Raw genomic sequence first — 19,993 nt, 5'->3', positions numbered from 1 at the left:
AGGAGGAGGCAGCAGACCCCCCAGCTCCGAACCCTTCCTTTTCCCTCCCTGCCTCCCCTCCCTGCTCTTTCTGTACTCGCCTGGAGCAGCGGGCCCTTGGGGAGTGGGCGGTGAATGGGGGTGGGATGGGGGTCGGGGGGATGCTCCCTTTCCGAGAGAATTGGGTAAACATGGCGACCGCGGCGCCCATTTGCACACGCTACACAAATGCATCGCATTCCCGGTTGTTTGCAGAAAATTTACAGCTGAGTAATAAAAGTTTACGATCGACTCACAAGTTGGATTGGCCACAAGAAGTCATGTGGATTCCATCCATGAACGTGAACTTTTTATTGTGGTTTGTCCGTTCCGAGCGCTCCGCAGAACAGTCCTCCCTGTAAGAGCCTAACCATTGCCAGGGAAACCTGCGCTGGGCGCTGCCTTCATTATCAGTATTTTTTTATTAATCTGATTAATAATTATTTTCGCCCCATCTAATTTTTATCCTCCCAGGTGGAGTTGCCGGAAGGTGGGGGCACCTAGGGAGGTCGGTAATGAGAGGGGAGAGGCAGGAGTTGAGGGTATCTCCCTCTCCCTACCCAGACCCTCTGGCCCCCAAGGGGCAGGAGGAATGCTGGAGCAGGAGTTGAGATAGGGAGCTGCAGATGCCTCTCCCCCTCCCCTCTCCTAGGCTTTCTCTCCAGACCCCTTCCTGCAACTCTCCTTAATTTTATTTGGCTTTTTGATGATCAGGACTATTCTTTTTTATTTTAATTTATATAAAGTATATGTGTGTGTGTGGAGCTGAAACAGGCTCGGCAGCGGCACAGAATGAGGGAAGACGAGAAAGACAGAGAGTGGGAGAGAGAGAGAGAGGCAGAGAGAGAGGGAAAGAGGGAGAGTGACAGCAGCGCCCGGTAAGTGTTTTCTTATTGGTTCAAATATGTAACTAATGGTCCGTAGCTGGGTGGCGGTTTTAAGATAAGGGCAGCAGCGGCTTGTCTTGGTTAGAGAAGCTAGGGGGCTGGCGGAAGGGTGGGCGCGTGGGTAATTATGGGGAGAAAAAAGTGGGGCGTAGATGGGGTTAAATTGGAATACTGGTAACCGGTAGAGGGGCAAATGTGCTGTCCTGATGTCACTGTGCGCCGGAGTTGAGGGTCGGGGGCTCGAGAATTTCTCCTGTGGGGAGCAAGCTGGGGTCTAGGGCGCCGGCCGCCTGATGCCCACTGTGTCTATACCTGTTTATTATAGATCTGCCTACTTTGGCTAATGGGACTGAAACGGAGGGGTCTAGAAGCTCAAACTCCAGGGCAGGAGCGAGAACCTGTAGGCTGCGCCCATTGCCCCCAGAGCAAAATATCCCCCCCAACCTCCAAACAAACTTTCCAGAACCCCCTCCCTGTCCAGCAGCCCCCTCCCTCCCGCAGAGAGCGACCAAAAGAGCTCACACATGCGCAGTGTGGGCCCAGGGCTGGGCCGCAGAGCAGGAAGCGAGCGCTGCTAGGCGGGCGGCAGCGCCTGTTAATTGGCAATTAAGGGGGAGGCTAGTGGCTGGTGCGCGTCAGCCGAAGGGAGAGCGTCTGCCCACCCCCTGCTCCCGCCCCTACCCTGGCGGATGGAAGGATGGGAGGTGCCCTGCACTGCGGGTGGAGGGTGGAGGGTGGAGGGTAGAGGGTGGGGGTTGGGGATGCAGTACTCAAAAGCCATCTTGTGCTCGGAGGAAAGAGGCCTATCCGAGTTCCAATCTGGGAGCCAGCGCCCTCCATCCCCAACCTCGGCCATTCCACCGGGGTACCCATTGAACAGCCTCACCCACCCCACATAGCTGCTCTAGGCTAGGATCTGCCCCTTCCCGGGCGGTGGTCGGAATTCAGGAGGCCTTAGGCTGAGGGGGGACTGGACAGGCCTCGAAGGCAGGGCCTCCTGGGTGCTGTGGAGGCAGTGAGGATGGTTGGATCTTGCGGTAGCGGCCAGAATAGGGTGGTCAGGAGAGTCCTGAGCGCTCAGGATCTTCCTAATAATTGGTGCTAATGGCATGTTGTGTAGACTTAACCTGACACATATGGTTTCATAACACAGTGGCTTAATTTCTTCCAAATGTACGTGGCCCTGAATGTGTTGCACTGTGATATATGACCCCGCCCCGCTCCCCAGCCTGGGTCCAAGGCAGCCCTATATGTTGACTTTCTGTTTATAAAGCCCGACGCATATGCAAATGCTTACACAACCAAGCAGACACACCCCAGAGTTGGGGAGGGGACGTATTCCTGGCGAAGTTCGAGAGTCTGGGGGCCAGACTCACCTTCAATGTGGGCCAACATGCTCCCCCCCATTCTCTCCCAGGGTCGCGACTGGGATTTTGCGCCAAGCCCGCGTGGGGGGAGGGGAGCGCTCCTTGATTTCCTGTTAAACCCTGACCGGTGGCCTGAGGTGGGGGGGTTAGGAAGGGGGAGGGAACCCGTTTTTATCAAACTGTTAAAAAAAATAAGGTTCGACTACAATCAAATCAGACCCCTTGGGCCCTAGCTGACGGTGAATCTTCTCTCCCCTCCCCCCACAATCCCTTTCCCTTCCTCTCCTGCCCCCCCAAAATTCCCCTTTCGCAGTCGACATAAAGGCCTCGGAGGTATTCTCCCGGGGGAAGAAATGGCATTTTCTCTCCCCCTTCCTACTCCCCACCCCCAATAGGACTGGTGTGTCGGCAGAGGCGTCTGCCGAGGGGCTAATTTCGCGTTCCTTGTTTACGATCGAGAAAAGCGCTTGGCTCTTCCCAAATGGGCCCAGCCCGCCGCCTGCTCCGGCTGCCGCGCGCTCTCCCGCGGCGCAAGCACGGCCCAGGGGCTGGCGCCCGGGGAACCAGGCAGCGGCCGGCTGGGACTCGAGTCTGTGGGACCTGAAAAGGGCAAGGGGAGTACAGTGGGACTGTGGAGGGGCCCGGGAGGCCCGAAAACCGGAGCCTTTCTCTTGGCGTATTGTGGGAACCGCAGACCGGTGAGGCCTCTATTTCTCTTTCGCCTGTATTTTGTCCGCCCCTGGCCTCTGTGGATGGCCGCACTGACGTTGGGAGGTGGGGGGCACAAATCTCCTTTGTTATCACAAAAAGAAAAGCGTTTCGGGAGAAGGCTATTCAGGCCAGTGGTTATTCACCTGGGATATTAGCGGGACCCCCCTCCCATCAGAGGGGCGGTCCTGAGCAAAGCAGGGGTATTTCATTAGGCCTACAGGGATCTAGTTGAATGTGCTAACAGCGAGATTTCGGGGTGCTAGGATGCAAGGTTGACAGGTTAACAGCACCATCCTGAGGTATCCTTATATGTGTTTATCGATTTACTGTCTCTTCCTTGCTAGGGTTCTGCAGGCCCCCACTTTACCTATGCCCTTCCTCGTGAAATAGAGGGATGCAGAGATAGCAGGGCACCAGGCACTGGCCCTGGTTTTTCAATTTTCCGGTCTGGCTAGGGGAGAAACCAGAAGCTAGTCCTCTGCTTCCCAGTTACTTTCGTTTTTTCTCCCCCTTCTTTCTTTTCCTCTCTGGTGCTCAAATGGAAAGCACCAGGGGATCCCCCAGTGGCAGCCCTCAGCTCTTGGCAGGCCAAATTCTCTGTGGATGTGGTCCTCACTGCAGGAGATCTCTTCTGTGATTATCTAATAATAGCCATAGTGGCTGATAATAGAATCTGGCAAAAGAACTCTGCAAACCTAGTGCTGAGGCTGGGCAGAAACACTGATCTGTGGATCAGGGCCTGGCAACTTTCCCCAGAGCCCAGGGCCCCAGCATCCCATTCTCCTCTGAACCCACCCTTTGGGCACCCTCAGGCCTGCCCCTTCTGGGGCTTTGTTAGTTCAGCAATCACATCCTCTGTGTTACATTCTGGGTTCCTAGCTAAGGAGAAATGGGCAGAGCAAACACTTTCTCTCCTTGGTCTGTCAGTTGTGATCCCCACGGAGAATGCGACCTTGTTTGGAGAAGGCAACCTTGTTTGGTTGAATGTTGTGTTCTGAAACCAGCTGTGGTGACTTTATGCATTTAGTATATACAGGCTCAAATGTACAGACTCAGACTTATGCATGAATATATGCAGTCTCATATTTCCTTGGTGGTTAATTGTATATTACCATGCCTATATTCACTCAAACTCCGTTTTATGTGCGTGCAAAATTTTGTTAGCCCCCACTAGATGAGAGTGGGCTCATGGAAGCACCTGGTGTACCAAAGAGGCCCTCTCTGCTGTTTTGCTCAAATATGTGTGCTCTGGAATCGGAGTATGCGGGTCCAGTAACCAACGGATGCTACAAGAGCTTTCTCAGACTTTACTGCTTTTGCTGTCTGTGCAGCTGGACTGGGGAAATACTAAATCCCTTCTGTTTTTCTTCCTCACCTTCCCGCATACTCCTCCAATTGACAGGCTTTGTTACAAGGGAACCCAGTCATCTTGAAAGTGAGGTCTCTGGGGCGTTTTGTGGGGGTACTGTGGGCCTCTGAGCAGTTCCCAGCAGTCAGAACTGGAGTCTGGCTGCCAGAAGCCTCACTGGGGCGGTGAAGGGATTGGAGTAGTTAATGAGGTGACTCCGGGCAGTGGTCTGGGGTGACTGCCGACCAGACCAGGGTGTTTGGAGAGGCTGGTGTAGAAGGCTAACTAGAAGGGTTAGGGGTTCTGTGACCATCTCTCCCTCCCTCTGCTTATTCTGTCCACTCACCCCACCCTACCCCAGATTTGACTGTGTAAGGGGCCCAATTAAGAGTTAAGGTCCCCTGTCTGTGCAGATCTGGTTACTGGTGGGATTGCATTTTAATCCTGACTGCAGCCTGGACCAAAGCAAAGCCAGGCTAAGAAAGAAGGCCGATGGAGACTTTCAGGAGTGGAAACTGGGCCCTGCCGCCTTCGGGCCTGGAGCACTCAGCATGGGCTGCTACTGGGAATTAATCTGCCTCCTTTCCAGCCTTTCCAGCTTCTGGGGCCACGAAAAGACAAGGACAGAGGGAAATAAAAATGTCAGTAGAAAGCCCTATAAAAGAAAGTAAGAACAGGAGCAGGGCTGGAGGGGTTTTCTGCTACTCCCAAGGCACTCAGGTTCCTCCCAAGAATCTCCTGTCTAGACTTGCTGTGCCGGAGGCCCACAGCAGCTATTTTTCCACCTTCCTTCCACACTTACTGCAGGCAGACTCAGGCTTTTGAGCCTTGGCCACCTGGGGCGCTGGGGTGACATTACCCCAGGACCGTGCCCCTCACCCAGCCCATGTCCTCTGCCACGGCGCTGCAGCCGCCCCTGTTTATTGTGTCTGTGAGTTGTTTACTTGTTTTGTCTGCTGCCACCCTGCGTCAGAAACCCGCCAAACCAGCAAATTCCCCTAGAAGAACAAAGTGCAGCACTAACCCAAACTCCCTCCCCTTTCCAACACCCTTCTCCCACCCTAACACTCTCCCTCATCCTGCCTTTCCGAGGGGAGGAAGCAGAAATTGTTCTAAAATAGGGCAGCTGTTTAAAGGGTCAGGGAATTATGGGGACACCATAAACCTCCGGGTGTCCTGGTGGCAGAGACTCACAAGCAGCCCTTCTTTTGCCTCCAGCTAACATTTCTTCCTTCCCCCTGGTAACCTCTTGGCTAGGGGGGGCACAGTCATTAAGAAAGTTGGGCTCCCCTCGCTGCACTCCTCCATTCTTTTCTGCAGGAGTTTCCCTGAGACACAGGTTGTTGGGTTTTTAAATCAGGGTAATGTTGGTAGATTTGTGAAGCTAGACAAAGCATATCATTTTTCTCACTTCGTTCTCCTCAGCCCCCCAAAATAGCAGTGAATTTAAGTAAATCCTACAAAATTAAATTGCCCCTTTGCTAAAGATCCTATAAATCTCCAATCCCGCCAGGTGTAGAGTAGGAGAGGCTGCTGTTCGCCTTTAATTTTGCTCCTGGCTATCAAATCTAAAAGAGTATCATGGAAGTAAGTAATATTCTTGTTTCTGAAATTAATCCCCCTCCTCATCTCTCTCCCTCTTTTCACCAACGCATATTAAATGGTTCTTTCAGACTGCAAACAATAAAGGATAAAATTATTTATAGGGAAAAAAATGTTTTATTGTTGGCTTATTGTTCCAGAACATAATAATATTTTATTTTCAAGCAGGAGAAGTTAGACCAGGGAATAAGAGGAGAAAAGGAAGAAAAGTGAGGGGAGATTGGGCACCCACACACAAAAATCCTGTTGTACATAACTTTTATGACATTTACAATTTCCACATGACAATTCACTGTGATGTCATAAGTGCCTAGTTCTTGAATTTTGCAACTCTCATAAACCTCCAAAACGGGTCAAAGCAAAGCTTGGATGTTGAGAGGCATAAGAGAAACCAGAAGTTGGGGCTCCTTTGAGCTGGCACAGAGCAGCACACCCCCTATTGCCCCTACCTGTTTGTCTGACACCCTCTTGAGGCCCTAAAATATTCTGAATATTCAGGATTTAAATTTTTATTCCTGGGCCAAGCTGGGACACTTGCTTTGAAATGTCCCTAAACATCTGAGCTCCCTCCCCATTCCCAATGGGACTGAGGTGCTAAGTCCCCCAAGCCCCTTCCTCAGCTGATATTCAGCTGCTTATGATAAAGGTGAGAGGCTTGAGGGCCAGGCCCCAAAAAGCCAGAAATGATTTTTTCCAGATGGAACCGGAAGGGGGCTCAGAACTGAGTGTGATAGGGCAGAGATGTTTGGGACCTATTTTAGTTTCTAACTATAAGCCAGAAAAGTAAGTTGAAAGGCCAGACAAACACCAGTGTGTGGGGGGGCTTATCTGCTGATGGCAGCAGCAGCAAGTGGGGTGCCAATAAAGAAAAGCCAGGCAGAAATATGGAAAGAGAGAGGGAGGAAAGGAAATATGACTTAAGTTAGCAGAGCCCCTCCATATACCTTTCTTCTCTGTTGAATTACAATAAAGCAAAAACAGCTCAGGCAGTCTCTGAAGTCCTCAGAAGACTAGTCACCAACACAGGCCTCAGAGGTGTTTGAGGTGGTTCTCAGAAGCTTGATGTGCCTCATCTGGACCCTTCCCCCACTCCCTGCTGACCCCCAACTCCCTTTAGCTGGCCAGCTTGAACCCTATTCCTAGAATATCAGCACCTACAAATGGGATCCATTTCCAGGTTGGGTGTGTCGAATTTCATTTTTCTCCAAGAGCCTCCAAGCCTGAACTTACAAAGGAGAGTGTTCCTTTTTGGAATGCAGTGTGTGTATGGAGGGGCTATGTGCTCAGAAAACTACAATTTCTATGAGAAACTGGGAACACCTTGGATGAGTTTGCTTTGGTGTCCCCTAAGAGACCAGTCTCCTCGTTCAGGTTCTCTGACAGATTTGGAAGCTCTCTTTGCAATCCTTTTATTCAGGGTTCTACGGAGATCAAAGGAGCTTGCACACCAAACATTAAGCATTTGAGTAGGGTTTATTTTTTTAAATTTTAAATTAAAAAAATCTAATCACATGCTACAGGGGCCAGCTGAGCAGTCACTCCAGAACAGAAAAGCCTTAACCAAATAGTTCGATTGTGAGGTGAGCTGAGCAATTGTTGAACCGGCTTTCTCTGTAAGAGGGATTTCAGCCCTCGCCCAGTGGCACAAAAGGGGCCGGCGGGGCAACCGCTCTTCTCTGGCTCTGGAAAACTAGAATTAGGAATGGTGGAAGAGTAGAGTCTGGCAGCTGTAGTAGCTTCCAGGCAGCCAAGCACCCAGGCCAAGGGAGTGCTGAGTCCTGTGGCTCCAGTGTTGGGGTCCTTGAGCAGCTTTCGGAGGCACCAAGCTCTAATTGGTGGTACAGGCAGCCAGAAATGGACTGTGTTGTATCTGTGTATGAGTGTGGGTGAGTCACAAACATCCTGACATAGTTGGGGATCTGGGGAGAGAGAGGAGCCCTGCAGAACACAAACTAAGGAGGACCTTTGGAAAAGATTCTCCCCAAATAAAAATTCCAGATCTCATCGTGTTCATTTCACGTGTCCCTCCACCAAAAATTAATCTATTTCCCAGAGTACAGTGAACCGGAAAGGCAGGCAGAGCAAGGCCTGCCCATGAACCTCTTCAGGCTCTGGGTAGGGGCAGTCCCACCACTCTTTTCCCAGTTCCATCAAGGGAGCTACCAGCCTTTCCCTGGCCTACAGTGGGACAGGGCTCAAATAGGAGTGACTTAAGGCACCCTAGGAAACCCCCAAATGCCCAGCTCCAAGGTGACCCTTAGCCTTGGGTAGTCCAGGGCGGTGACTGCACCCCACTCAGGCCCAAGGCGCCAGCAGTAAATTCCTCTCCTATAATTAGTACTCACCGAAAGCATGTGTTTTGGATTGGGGAGGGGGAAGACTGGAGCATGGAGTGCCAACTTTCCCCCTTCATTCCTTTTCTGCCTTTTTGAATTCTGTCTTTGAATCCACTAATTACAGCTCTGAGAGCAAAAAAACTGCTTTTGACACCAAGCCCCTTCTGAATGGCTAATTCTAAAAGCTGAGGGGCCGGAGAAGCTCCTAAACCTGCCGGTCTAATGGGAGGTGTTCTCTGATTTCTCTAGGCTTGTTTTATAGAAACAAAGAATGAGTTTGCTCGCTCCCTCCTTCCCAAGACTTGTGCATATTTACAGAGCTCAACTGCAGTTTTAATAAAACATCTGTTCTTGCTTCTGCTGATGAGTTTCCATAATTGTTTTCAGACAAATTTAACAGGAAAATATAAATATATTTAGAAAAATCCACGCTCCAGTTTCTTCCCCTCCAGATAGCCATGCTTTTGCCAAAAAAATAAAATTAACATGAAATGGGAAAAGGAAAAAATAATCCAATGTAGGGAAGATCGAGCTAATCTGACCTACTCTACCCCCTTGGAGCGAATCCTTCCAGCAAATTTCAGCTGCATAATTAAAGATCTAACTGAAAGGAGGAGGCTTCTTTTCTCAGAATCGGAAGGTGATGGAGGAATAAACTGTGTTGGAAATTATTTTTGCCTTCAGTCTTTAAGCAGTGGGGGAATGTATTTGTATTTCTGCTTCCCTTTTTCTCCCCCCTCCAGCATTTCTGCCTTTTTTTTCCCCCAGCAGCTGGTTTCTGTTCATTATAAATCCGCGAGACCTTTCAGTCTCTGCCCTCTGTTTAGGGATGTAATAAAACACTTAACTTTCAGGGCCTGAGACTTACTTTCTGTTCCTCAGATCACCACCCCCCAAGCCCACCGACTTTAGGCCCCAAAAGAGAATGTCCCCAACTTTGGGGTCCCTTTCCTCTCCAGAACTGCTTAAGGAGAGGCTCAAGGAAACTTAAGCATCTTTGCTGGGGGGCTGTTGCAATGCTTCCCCAAGAAACCCCTTCTTTCTTTCCAGCTCCCTCCCTCCCACCCATCCATAAAAGAGGTCTTAAAATACATAGAAAAATCAACACTCATTGAAAGCGAAACCTCATTAAGACATCCTATCTTCCATCATTCAATTTGTTGTACATTGCAACAATTTAATATCTTGAAGGAAATATCACTGACATGATTTATCCCTCTAGCAATCTTGCTTTGAAATTGGGGGGGGGATTTACTCTTTCTTCCAGCCTCTTCTACTTGTTACACCGCTACCCTCAGGGCAGAAAGGAGGCTGGCAAATCTGAAAGAGGCTACTTGCATCCAGGGGTGCTGACTTGTTTCCTATTCCAGCTCTAGGGTACCCCCTCCCCTTGTTCTCTCTTCCCCCTACCTCTTGCCCTCCAGGGAAATTGGAGCCCCAGCCAGCTGTTGGAAACCTCTGCCCAGGCATGCCATGAATTCGAGGACAGCTGGATTCAAGGGAAAAAAAAAAAGTAACTCACACACACTCGTGTCTATGTGTACCTGTCATAACACCCCAAAATGAGATAACTTCCTCTTAAAATTCCTTTCTTAATGTGAGCATCCTCCTCTATCCTTTCACCTTCCTCTCCTTGGGAAGAAGAAAGTGTAGTCTAAAGGGAGAAACCTTTATAATTATGGGGATCTTTCTCCTATCCACCCTTCTAAATGCCAACCAATTTTCTTCCTTTCTGAAGGATGGGGTCTGGATATTTTTTACAGCCAATACAAATCGTCTTGTAGTAAGACTCTTCAACCCCCTAAAGAGGTTCATGTATTAACTAACATGTTGACTGCACCAGCTCCTATACACTGTCTGCTTTTGGGTTTGAAACTTTATTTTTCCCCCCTAGCGACACTCCAGGGAAACCTTAACGTTACAGAAGATGAATAAATGAGTTTTTTTCCCAGCGTAGTCCCGTTTATGGCTTTATTGCTACCCATTGATTACTTCGCTTTGTTACACAGAAGGAAAAGATCATAAAATCCGGCGACATCCGGGTTCTTGTTATAGCCAGTTACCGCCCCCCCCCAAAAAAAAGTGAGGGGGAAAATATAAGCTTTCACTGATTCCTGCATACGCCCACCACCCATTTTTTTGTCAACTGAAAGCAGTTTTAGCCTATGTCGCCATATCAAATTAGGTTTGAATTAAAAAGGGGCAAACCCCCTTCTGCACACCTTCGTAGTTTCAGTTCGCCAACTGCGGCTGTCTCAAGCCTCTGACCCAGCTGCATTTTTTTCTAACCATCTCTTTCTTCCTCTCAGCTCCAAGGTGGGGAGAAAAAGGAGGGAAAGCCTGCTGAGAGTCTGGGGTGACTGGCACTTGGGAAAGAGTTCCCCAGGACCTCTTTGCTAGAATCCTCAGGCATCAGAACTCAGGTCCAGGGGCGCCTCCCGTGGCAGGGCAGTGAATCCGGAGCGGGTAGGGGTTTCTGACTTGTGCAGGGGCTTGAGCTTCAAGAAGCTAACTGTTCATTAGAGCCCCAGCAGTCTTCTCTCCTCTTCCAGACTGGATCCTGTGTGAATTACCCCACCGGCCCTCGCTGGCTTCAAATCATAAATTCTCACCAACATAAACAGGAGTTGATGTCTCTAGAAAGAAGACTCGGGAGTTTTCTTTCTTCTCTTCCCTTCTCTCATCTCTCCCACTTTTTACTTCTTTATCTCCTTTTTCTATTGTATTTTTATACATTTTCCTTTTTAAGCAAAAATGTTGCTAGTATTTCCTCAGAAAGGGTCCTGTGGAGGAGGCAGAAGGGGGATAGGAGGCAGAGGAGAACAGATGCGTGCTTCCTTTGCCAACTTAACTGTTCCCTGCAATCTCAGTCTCACCTCTTTAAACCTAATTGCTCTCCACATTCCTCTAACCCAAGACTCTCAGCCACTCTCTCTTTCCTCTGGGAACCATGTTTTATGAAATTCCTTTTTCCTTTTGATTTTTTAAAATTATTGGACAAAAATATAGCATTTTAGTGATGGAGACTCACCCCATGGAGTGTCAACCAAGATTTCTTGTAGGATTTCTGAGAGCCTTCTCTGAGCTGGGAGGGAATTCCTCCCATGAAGAAAACAGAATGTAATTTTAGAAGGGGGAAGATATAAAAGATGAAATCAGGTTGAAAATACAGAGATTTCTCTGGCCCAGGCTCTGGCCACAGCAGAGCAAAGTTATCTGGGTCTGAGAGATTTCCTGGGAGTACATCTCTCCTTCCCTGGGTCCTAAGGTCCTGTTTATGAACATGCACCCCCTGCTTCACCCCCAAACCAGTTCTCCACATAAATATTTTTAAAAAGAAATCCAAGTCTTACTTTCAAATCACACACTTAGTCTCAACTAGGGAATCAACAGAAGCAGAAGCGATTTTTTTCCCCCTTCTTGACATCTGGCTTGCGATTGGCTGGAAGGGGGTCAGCTGACTTTGTCATTTTGTCTGTCCTGGATTGGAGCCGTCCCTATAACCATCTAGTTCCGAGTACAAACTGGAGACAGAAATAAATATTAAAGAAATCATAGCCCGACCAGGTAAAGGCAAAGGGATGAATTCCTACTTCACTAACCCTTCCTTATCCTGCCACCTCGCCGGGGGCCAGGACGTCCTCCCTAACGTCGCCCTCAATTCCACCGCCTATGATCCAGTGAGGCATTTCTCGACCTATGGAGCAGCCGTTGCCCAGAACCGGATCTACTCGACTCCCTTTTATTCGCCACAGGAGAATGTCGTGTTCAGTTCCAGCCGGGGGCCGTATGACTATGGATCTAATTCCTTTTACCAGGAGAAAGACATGCTCTCAAACTGCAGACAAAACACCTTAGGACATAACACACAGACCTCAATCGCTCAGGATTTTAGTTCTGAGCAGGGCAGGACTGCGCCCCAGGACCAGAAAGCCAGTATCCAGATTTACCCCTGGATGCAGCGAATGAATTCGCACAGTGGTGAGTTTTACAGCTCCGAGATATAAATTAAATAAACTGAACTGGCTTTATGACCGGCTTCCCTAGAAGAACGGGCGGAGAGAGTTTTTTATGGCCCCATAAAAACAATCACGCTCGTCTCCTCGCCGACGCCGAGACAGGGCCCCCTCTTCTGCCCCCTCTGTTTGCCTCCCGCGCTGGCTCACAGGGGCCAGGCCCCCTCAGCCCCTGGTGGATTGGAGGGCTTCAGGGAGAGCTGAGGGGGGAAGGAACAGGGCAGGGGATGAGAGGAAAGGGGCAGTGGTGGGGGAGCCCCAAAGTCGAGTTAGGCTGAGGAGAAGGGAGGGGGAAAGGGGAGGACAGAAAAGTGGGGAGAAGTTTTTAAGGAGCTAGGGTGCTTAGGAGGTGTGGAGCCCAGTCCTTGAGAAATGGGGCCCTTATCCCCAGTATTTGAGTTTTTATAAAAATCAGATTTTAGACTGGCAGCTTTCTGCCTGGTTTTTGCCCCGCCCCCCACCTTTCTTTGGGATACACATCTCCTACCCTATGGGAGGACTGAATGAAGTTGGGGCCCTAGGCTGTACCCCCAGTGGGGGTGGGGCAGGGCAAAAGGCAGAAGACTAGACCTAGAGAGGTCTCGAGCTGCAGGCCAAGTTGGGAGGGTCAGGACTTTGCTAGGGGGAATCGTCTGCAGAGGACGCCTTGCTGATTGTTTTTAGTGTGTTTTGTGCCCGGATCTCTAGGGGTCGGCTATGGAGCAGACCGGAGGCGCGGCCGCCAGATCTACTCGCGGTACCAGACCCTGGAACTGGAGAAGGAATTTCACTTCAACCGCTACCTAACACGGCGCCGGCGCATCGAGATCGCCAATGCGCTCTGCCTGACCGAGCGGCAGATCAAAATCTGGTTCCAGAATCGCAGGATGAAGTGGAAAAAAGAATCTAATCTCACGTCCACGCTCTCAGGGGGCGGCGGAGGGGCCGCAGCTGACAGCCTGGGCGGAAAAGAGGAAAAGCGGGAAGAGACAGAAGAGGAGAAGCAGAAAGAGTGACCAGGACTGTCCTTGCCACCCCTCTCTTTCCTTCTCCCTTTGCTCACCCCAACTCTCCCCTAATCACACACTCTGTATTTATCACTGGCACAATTGATGTGTTTTGACTCTTTAAAGCAAAATTAGGGAGTCAAACGTGGACCTGAAAGTCAGTTCTGGACCCCCTCCCTCACCGCACAACTCTTCACCATTGGCCTCCTCCTCCTCCTAGCTCCCTCGCTAGCTCCTTCTCGGCTTGTCTGCAGGCCCCTTTCCCCGCCCAGGCCTTGGGGGCTCTCAGCCCTGAGCCTTGCTTCAGACTCCACAGATCTCCCTCCACATGAGGACTTGACTCCCCCCACCAGTCGCTTGACGTCCCCCACCCCCGCGCCCAGAGCGGGCTCCCGGGCCTGGGGCCTCTGTTCCCGGGCCTTAGGGCCCGGCCTGGCAGCCCGGGAGAGCCGGAGGCCCAAGGAGGGCGCGCCTGGGCCCCACAGCAACCCCCAGGGCCTCCCCGCAACCCCTGTCCGGCCCCTCTGCCCCAGCAAATGCCCAGCCCAGGCAAATTGTATTTAAATATTCCTGGGGGTCATTATGGCATATTACAAACTGTGACCGTTTCTGTGTGAATATTTTTAGCTGTATTTGTGGTCTCTGTATTTATATTTATGTTTAGAACCCTCAGTGTTCCGATCTCATTTTAAAAAAAAGGGAAAAAAGAGGGAAAATTACAAAAAAAGAAAAAAAGTGAATGACATTTGTTTAGCCAGTAGGAGAAAATAAATAAATAAATCCCCTCGTGTTACCCTCCTGTATAAATCCGACCTCTGGATCCGTTCTCGAATATTTAATAAAACATATTATTTTTAAAAGTTTATATCTGCCTTTCTGTTAATTCGCTCAGCCGCCGGCTTGGAGCAGGCTCCAAGCACTCCCGCGTCTGCCCGCCGCCTGCAAGCCCCCAGTCCTCTGCATTCGCCTTCTTCGGGAGCCGGGCGCCGAGTCCCGGCCTCCGAATTTTCCTCGTGACCGCGCTGGGGGGGCTGGGAAGTCTCTCAGGGCTCCCCACGCGAACCGACACACACCCATTAAAAAAAAAAAAAAGCCGTTTAGGATTTCGGTGGGGGTGGGGGTGGAGGAGCCCGGGTTAGTAGGGTTGGGCTCCAAGCCCCACACAGGCCTTTCTTTCCTGCCTGTGGTAGCATGGGGTCCTCGGCGTCTGAACCCCTAGCCCTAAAGGCTATAGGAGAAGCATTTTCCAGGCACCAGGGTCTCCTCCCCCCCACTCCCAGGACCGTGGGGAGGGGGACGCTCGGCAGCCAGTCCCCGGCCCAAACCAGGCCCGCTGTTGGGAAACGTGGCGGAGGCGGAGAGTTTAGGAGAACCAGAAGAACAGACCGCCGGATTGGAGTCCTTCGGCCGGGACTGAACGACTCAAGGACATCCCGAAAGAGAAAGCCTGGAAACTGAGCTCTCGCCTGTGCTGGGACTCCTGAAGTGGCCTGAACAAAATTCCTCCTTCTTTACCGCCCAGCTCGTCTGGTTCCTTCCTCCTTCTCTCAAACCTGGCGGGTGAGGGGCGCAGCAGTACCCTAACCATTTCTCAGCTCCAGCCTTCTCTCCCCAAGCCCAGTCAGAAAAACCTGAGTGGGCCTAGTGGAGAGGTGGTGTGTATTTGGGGTCGGGAGGGGGGGCGTCTCCTGAAGAGAAAAAAATCCACCAGAGTATTCCAGATTCTCCAAATCCCCGCCAGCGCCTCCGCCTGCGGGAAGGGGGGCTTCTCCTGACAGAGGCGGAGATTTCCTGGGGAGAAAGAGCAAGCAGGAAAGAGTAAGACTTGGGACTAGGAGAGGAGAGGAAGGGGCAGAAGGGCTGCAGAGACCTTGGCCAAAGGCTGCCAATGTTGCCCAGGCATCTGCTCTGCCAGCCCCCTCAGCCGGGTCCTCTCCATGCCTCTGAAGAGCTAAGAAATTGCTCTCCTGTGGGCCTTCTGGATTCAGGTTCCTGGAAAGCCTGGAAAAGCACCAAAGGAAAGATCTCTTTGCTTAGATAATAATTGTGGAGGCTTGAATTTTGCTTCTCCATGCTTTCTAGTAGCATCTATTTTCTTTCTAAAATATCTGGCATGAGTAGTACATGAGGATCACACACAGGGAAAAGTCCTCCCACCCATTTGTGTCCGGTTCTGCATACACACACAGGCACACTTTGAAAACTGCCTTATTGTCACTTTGGGGTCCCTGGCATGATGAGGTCTACCCAAGTCTATCTACCATCTTACTTCCAGGTTCATTCCAGAGAATTTCCAGAACTCTCAGCCTCATGACCTTCCTGTCTAGTTTTGCCCATCCAGGACCCCTTCCTCTTGGGAATTCTGTCCACCTTTCCCAAGGAGTCTACTTTCCCATATTTTTAGGTACCTCCTCAGTAGTACTGGGGCCTTGGGGCCTTGGGGCCTTGCAGGCAAGGGACCTCGACCTTTGGTTTAGGAAACTTGAGATAAGCCCCCTTGGTTCTCCAACCTAGACAGGAGCCAGCCACACTACCTAAATTCCCCTTTCCTCATCCATTTTTAAAGTTTGGAAGGCCCTGGAGGAAGGGAGAATGGGACTATCTATTAAAAAGGCACCTCTGTGTATCTTAAATGGGACCTTATCTTTTCTCAAATTTAAATAGAATTTAAAAGGCCAGCTCAGGGATTTGTTGCAGCTACAACCAGCTTCTCCACAGGGTAGAAAAATCCAGCTGCCAGAAGGCGACCAGAGCTTCAGGATGCAATTCTTCCATGTAGACACCAGGTGTCGCTGTGGGCTCGTTGTCACGGCTACCCCCCAATTCCAAGAACCTTTTTTTTTTCTCTCCCCCTTCTCTCTCTTTCTCTCTCTCACTCCCTCTCCCCCTTGCTTGGGCTTTGCCAACATATCAAGATGCGTTTCGCCGGCTTCCATCACTAACCTCCCGGAGGTCATCAAGCCAAATTTATGAGTGGCCGTGCGAGTCACGTGACTCTATTTAAGGCTCCCTTATTTGGGAAGAGCGCATAGGATAAAGAAAGAGATATCTCCACCTATAAATTGTGCACTTTGGAGAACAAAAAACCCCTCAACTTCAAAGAGTCACAAATCACCCTTAATCAAAAAGGGTGCAGAAATTTTTTTTGGGCCCTCCCCGCCATGAGCTCCTACGTAGCCAATTCATTCTATAAGCAGAGCCCCAATATCCCTGCCTATAACATGCAAACTTGTGGGAACTATGGATCGGCCTCAGAGGTGCAGGCATCCAGGTACTGCTACGGCGGATTGGACTTAAGCATCACTTTCCCACCGCCTGCGCCTTCCAACTCTCTCCACGGGGTAGACATGGCTGCCAACCCCCGGGCTCACCCCGACCGCCCCGCCTGCAGCGCCGCGGCCGCTCCGGGACACGCTCTGGGCAGAGACGAAGCGGCTCCTCTGAACCCCGGGATGTACAGTCAGAAGGCAGCTCGCCCGGCGCTGGAGGAGCGAGCTAAGAGCAGTGGGGAGATCAAAGAGGAGCAGGCGCAGACAGGGCAACCCGCCGGACTGAGCCAGCCACCGGCCCCGCCACAGATTTACCCGTGGATGACCAAACTGCACATGAGCCACGGTAAACTTTAGGACTTCATTTTGCGCGCTCGGGTCCGCCTGGGTTTTATAGGCCATGCGGGGCAAATAAAGAAAAAAAACCTGCGGCCATAAATTTTACGATCCAGGCATCAATGGCTCGTAAAACTGTCCACTAAAAGGCTTAGAGGCTGTGTGCGCCCAAATTTACGACGACATAATTGGATCATAGGAACAAAACGTGTATAAAAGGCAATATTCAATTTTTGGGGGAGAGGGAGGGAGTTAAAAAAATAGAGGGATCTGAAGGGTGAGGAGCGCGGGGCTCCAGAGCGGGGATCCCCCCGCGGCTCCCTCCCTCCCTCCCCTGCGGAGCCGGCTCGGCCGGCGCTCGCGGCTCCGGCGGATTCCAGCGACTCGGGAGGGGCGGGAGGGGGGTCCCCGGTGCCCGGATCTCGAGGGTGCTTATTGTTCGGTCCGAGCCTGGGTCTCCCTCTTCCCCCCACCCCCCCTCAGCCCCTCCGACTGCTGAGTGAAGGCTGCGGTGGAAAGTTTCCTGCCTGGGCGGAGGCGCCTCTCCCGGGGCTAGGTTGGGCTGGGTCGGCCCGCCTGCGGCCCACCGGGCCTGTCTGGCGGTTCTCGCCTCCTCTCCCTCCGGCCGCGGGTGGGGGCCTGGGGTTGGGATGGGACGCTGGGGCGCTGCACGCTATTCACCCCTTCCTGGCTTGGGGGGATTTATGTTCCAGAGACGGACGGCAAGCGGTCCCGAACCAGTTACACGCGCTACCAGACTCTGGAACTCGAGAAAGAATTCCACTTTAACCGCTACCTCACTCGCCGCAGGCGCATAGAGATCGCCAACAACTTGTGTCTCAACGAGAGACAGATCAAGATCTGGTTCCAGAACCGCAGGATGAAGTGGAAGAAAGATTCCAAAATGAAAAGCAAAGAGGCTCTTTAGAGGCAGTGGGGAGGCCCGCAGAGATCACCCCAGCCGGCTTGGGTTCCTCGCGCCTTTTCTTTCGGTTTTCTCTCTATATTTTTGGGTGGGTCAGGGGCTGGAGTACTGGCTCCCGGGCCTCACAGACAAGCGCTTTTTCCTTGGCATTCTGTATCCCCACCAACCCAGGGTTCCTGCCAGGCTGCCGGCATTGCCCCATCTCCCCTCAGCTCAGCTCAGCTCAGAGCTCAGCTTAGCTGGACATTCAGGGCCCAGGGCAAACTCTGCAGGGCCTCCCCAGAGGGCTGCGGCACACCGCAGGCTGGTGCTGAACAAACCTCAGCCTGGGCGGCTTCTTCAGCTCTTTGCCCCAGAGTGGCCCGCCTGAGTTAAGGTGGGCCCGGCCACAGGACCCTCGACCCGACCTCTGGCCTTGAGCTTTCCTTTGTTCCTTGTTAGGCGGGCCAGGCGGCTGCAAGCTGGTGTGAGAGTGCTTATGCCTGGCAGTCTCTTGCCAGAATCGGGGCGATTCCTTATAGCGACTAAACTCGGTCTTCACTTATTAATGATTTGCATATGAAAGGGGGAGATGACTGAACATGGCCTTAGGGTCCTCTTGGTTGCCCTATCCTCTCCAAACCTCTCCCCGGGGGAAAAAAAAGACTGGGAGCCTACCCAATCCGAGCCTGCTGCATGCCCTCTCAGGTCCGCAGCCCCAACCCCCTAGCTAGCTCAGCTATTGGGGTTTCCTGCCACAGGACCCCAGCAAGTGATCCCAGAGGCTCCATGCCATCCCACAGTTCCTGCCATGACTTTCTTTCCCTCCTGCTCCATCGCTCTTGCCCAACTATTTATTGACTCCGGGGTTCTTCCTGAAACTATATTTTGTCATATCAAATAAAGACCAAGAGAGAACAGGACTAAAGACGCAGTGGCTCCTGTCTGTTTAGGGCATGTACTGGGGCAAAGTGTCAAAATGAGCTGTGAGGGTTAGGGGAGGCCTACAGTCTTTAAGCCTCTCCTTAAAAAAAAAAAAAATTATTTTTAGGTGCTTCTAGGGACAGCAAGAAGAGGGAAGTGAACGTGAGTTCTTTTCTTGATTCTTAGCTCCAAGAAGGACCTCCAGGGAAGAGGAGCGCACCCGGTCCTCCCATACTGGCATTTTCCCATGCAGTGGCTACCCAGGGTATTCAGGCCTCTACATTCATTCCCCCCTTGGCTGGGTGTATCTGAGACTTCTAGACTGGCAGTATCCCTCATTCCACACCAGAGCTGATGTGTAGGGAGGATCAGTGGCTCCGCCGTGCTCAGACTCAGGCCCTTATAGGTCTCTGAAGATCTCCCTAGGGCTAGGTGGTCCTGGGGCTTTACTGGACATAAGAGGGTTGAGCCCCTAGTCTAAGGACCCACTTGGCTCCAGAAGGACCTCCCAGAGAGTTGGTACTGCTGGACAAAGTGGTGCTGGGGAATTTGACTTAGGTGTACTTCAGCTTTCTAAGATGCTGGGGAGATGAAAGGGAGAGCAATATGCAGTGTATACCTGACTGGCAGGAAATGTGCAAGTGGTTTCCCTCTCCTCCTAGGAGGTCTAGGGCTATGCAGAACAATTAAGTGGGATAAGAGTTGTATAGACCAGTGCCAGTGTCATGTCTTTTTGCCATCATTTATCTCAGGCTCAGATTTTGTGTGAAGAGGGAGAGTAGCCTCTAGGGAGAGGAAAGGCAGTTAATTCAGGTGGTCTCTGAGTCTGGTCTGGGCCTAGGCTCTGCTCTTCTCTCCTCCAGGCTCCTGGGATGAATTGGGGGAGGAAGCACTTTATAGGAGAAACAAATGTGAAAAGGGTCTATAAAACTTTACTGCATTTCCTCTCCCACCTCCCACAATGGGGTGATTTCCTGGAGCCTAGCCTAGGCCCCCTGCACTGGTGGGGTGGGGTTCTGGAGTTGGGCTAAGGGGCTGCTCTGACAGCCAAGAAGGAAGGGAGCAGAGGCGCTCTGGGGAGGGGCAGGGGGAATATTTATGATTAGTAATGCTGATGCTAGTTGGATTTATTATAAGGACTGACTTTGCTGCATCCTACTGTCTAGGCTACCAGTCCATCATTTTTAGAAGACCCAAGAGCTTTTATTCACCCCATGATTAGCACCCATTGCTATTACCCTTCCCCTTCATACTGCACTCAGGCCTGGTTAGAGCACCAGTGATATCTC

At 51.4% G+C, this 19,993-nt stretch overlaps 2 protein-coding genes across 6 annotated transcripts; both read left to right on the top strand.

Moving 5' to 3' along the window:
* The first annotated feature begins 364 nt into the window (after positions 1-364).
* Hoxc6 (homeobox C6) lies at positions 365-14,134 on the top strand. 5 transcript variants are annotated; one of them, XM_026398713.2, is made up of 3 exons: positions 365-896; positions 12,088-12,250; positions 12,973-14,134. In XM_026398713.2, the coding sequence occupies exons 2-3, from the start codon at positions 12,097-12,099 to the stop codon at positions 13,278-13,280; spliced, it is 462 nt and encodes a 153-aa protein (XP_026254498.1). In that variant the 5' UTR covers positions 365-896; positions 12,088-12,096; the 3' UTR covers positions 13,281-14,134. The 5 variants fall into 5 exon arrangements, with proteins under 5 accessions (XP_026254498.1, XP_026254499.1, XP_026254496.1 ...); XM_026398714.2 differs by lacking the exon at positions 365-896 and adding an exon at positions 2,755-2,970 and having other exon boundaries at positions 11,905-12,250; XM_026398711.2 differs by lacking the exon at positions 365-896 and adding an exon at positions 2,887-2,970 and having other exon boundaries at positions 12,025-12,250.
* Positions 14,135-16,432: 2,298 nt separating this feature from the next.
* On the top strand, positions 16,433-18,739 carry Hoxc5 (homeobox C5). The gene is made up of 2 exons (XM_026398715.2): positions 16,433-16,886; positions 17,590-18,739. The coding sequence occupies exons 1-2, from the start codon at positions 16,433-16,435 to the stop codon at positions 17,802-17,804; spliced, it is 669 nt and encodes a 222-aa protein (XP_026254500.1). The 3' UTR covers positions 17,805-18,739.
* Positions 18,740-19,993: the final 1,254 nt, after the last annotated feature.

This window comes from Urocitellus parryii, chromosome 5 (genome assembly GCF_045843805.1).
Source record: "Urocitellus parryii isolate mUroPar1 chromosome 5, mUroPar1.hap1, whole genome shotgun sequence".
NCBI lineage: Eukaryota > Metazoa > Chordata > Mammalia > Rodentia > Sciuridae > Urocitellus > Urocitellus parryii.
The sequence above is the reverse complement of the archived record's forward strand: the minus strand, read 5'-3'. Positions and strand labels throughout refer to the sequence as shown.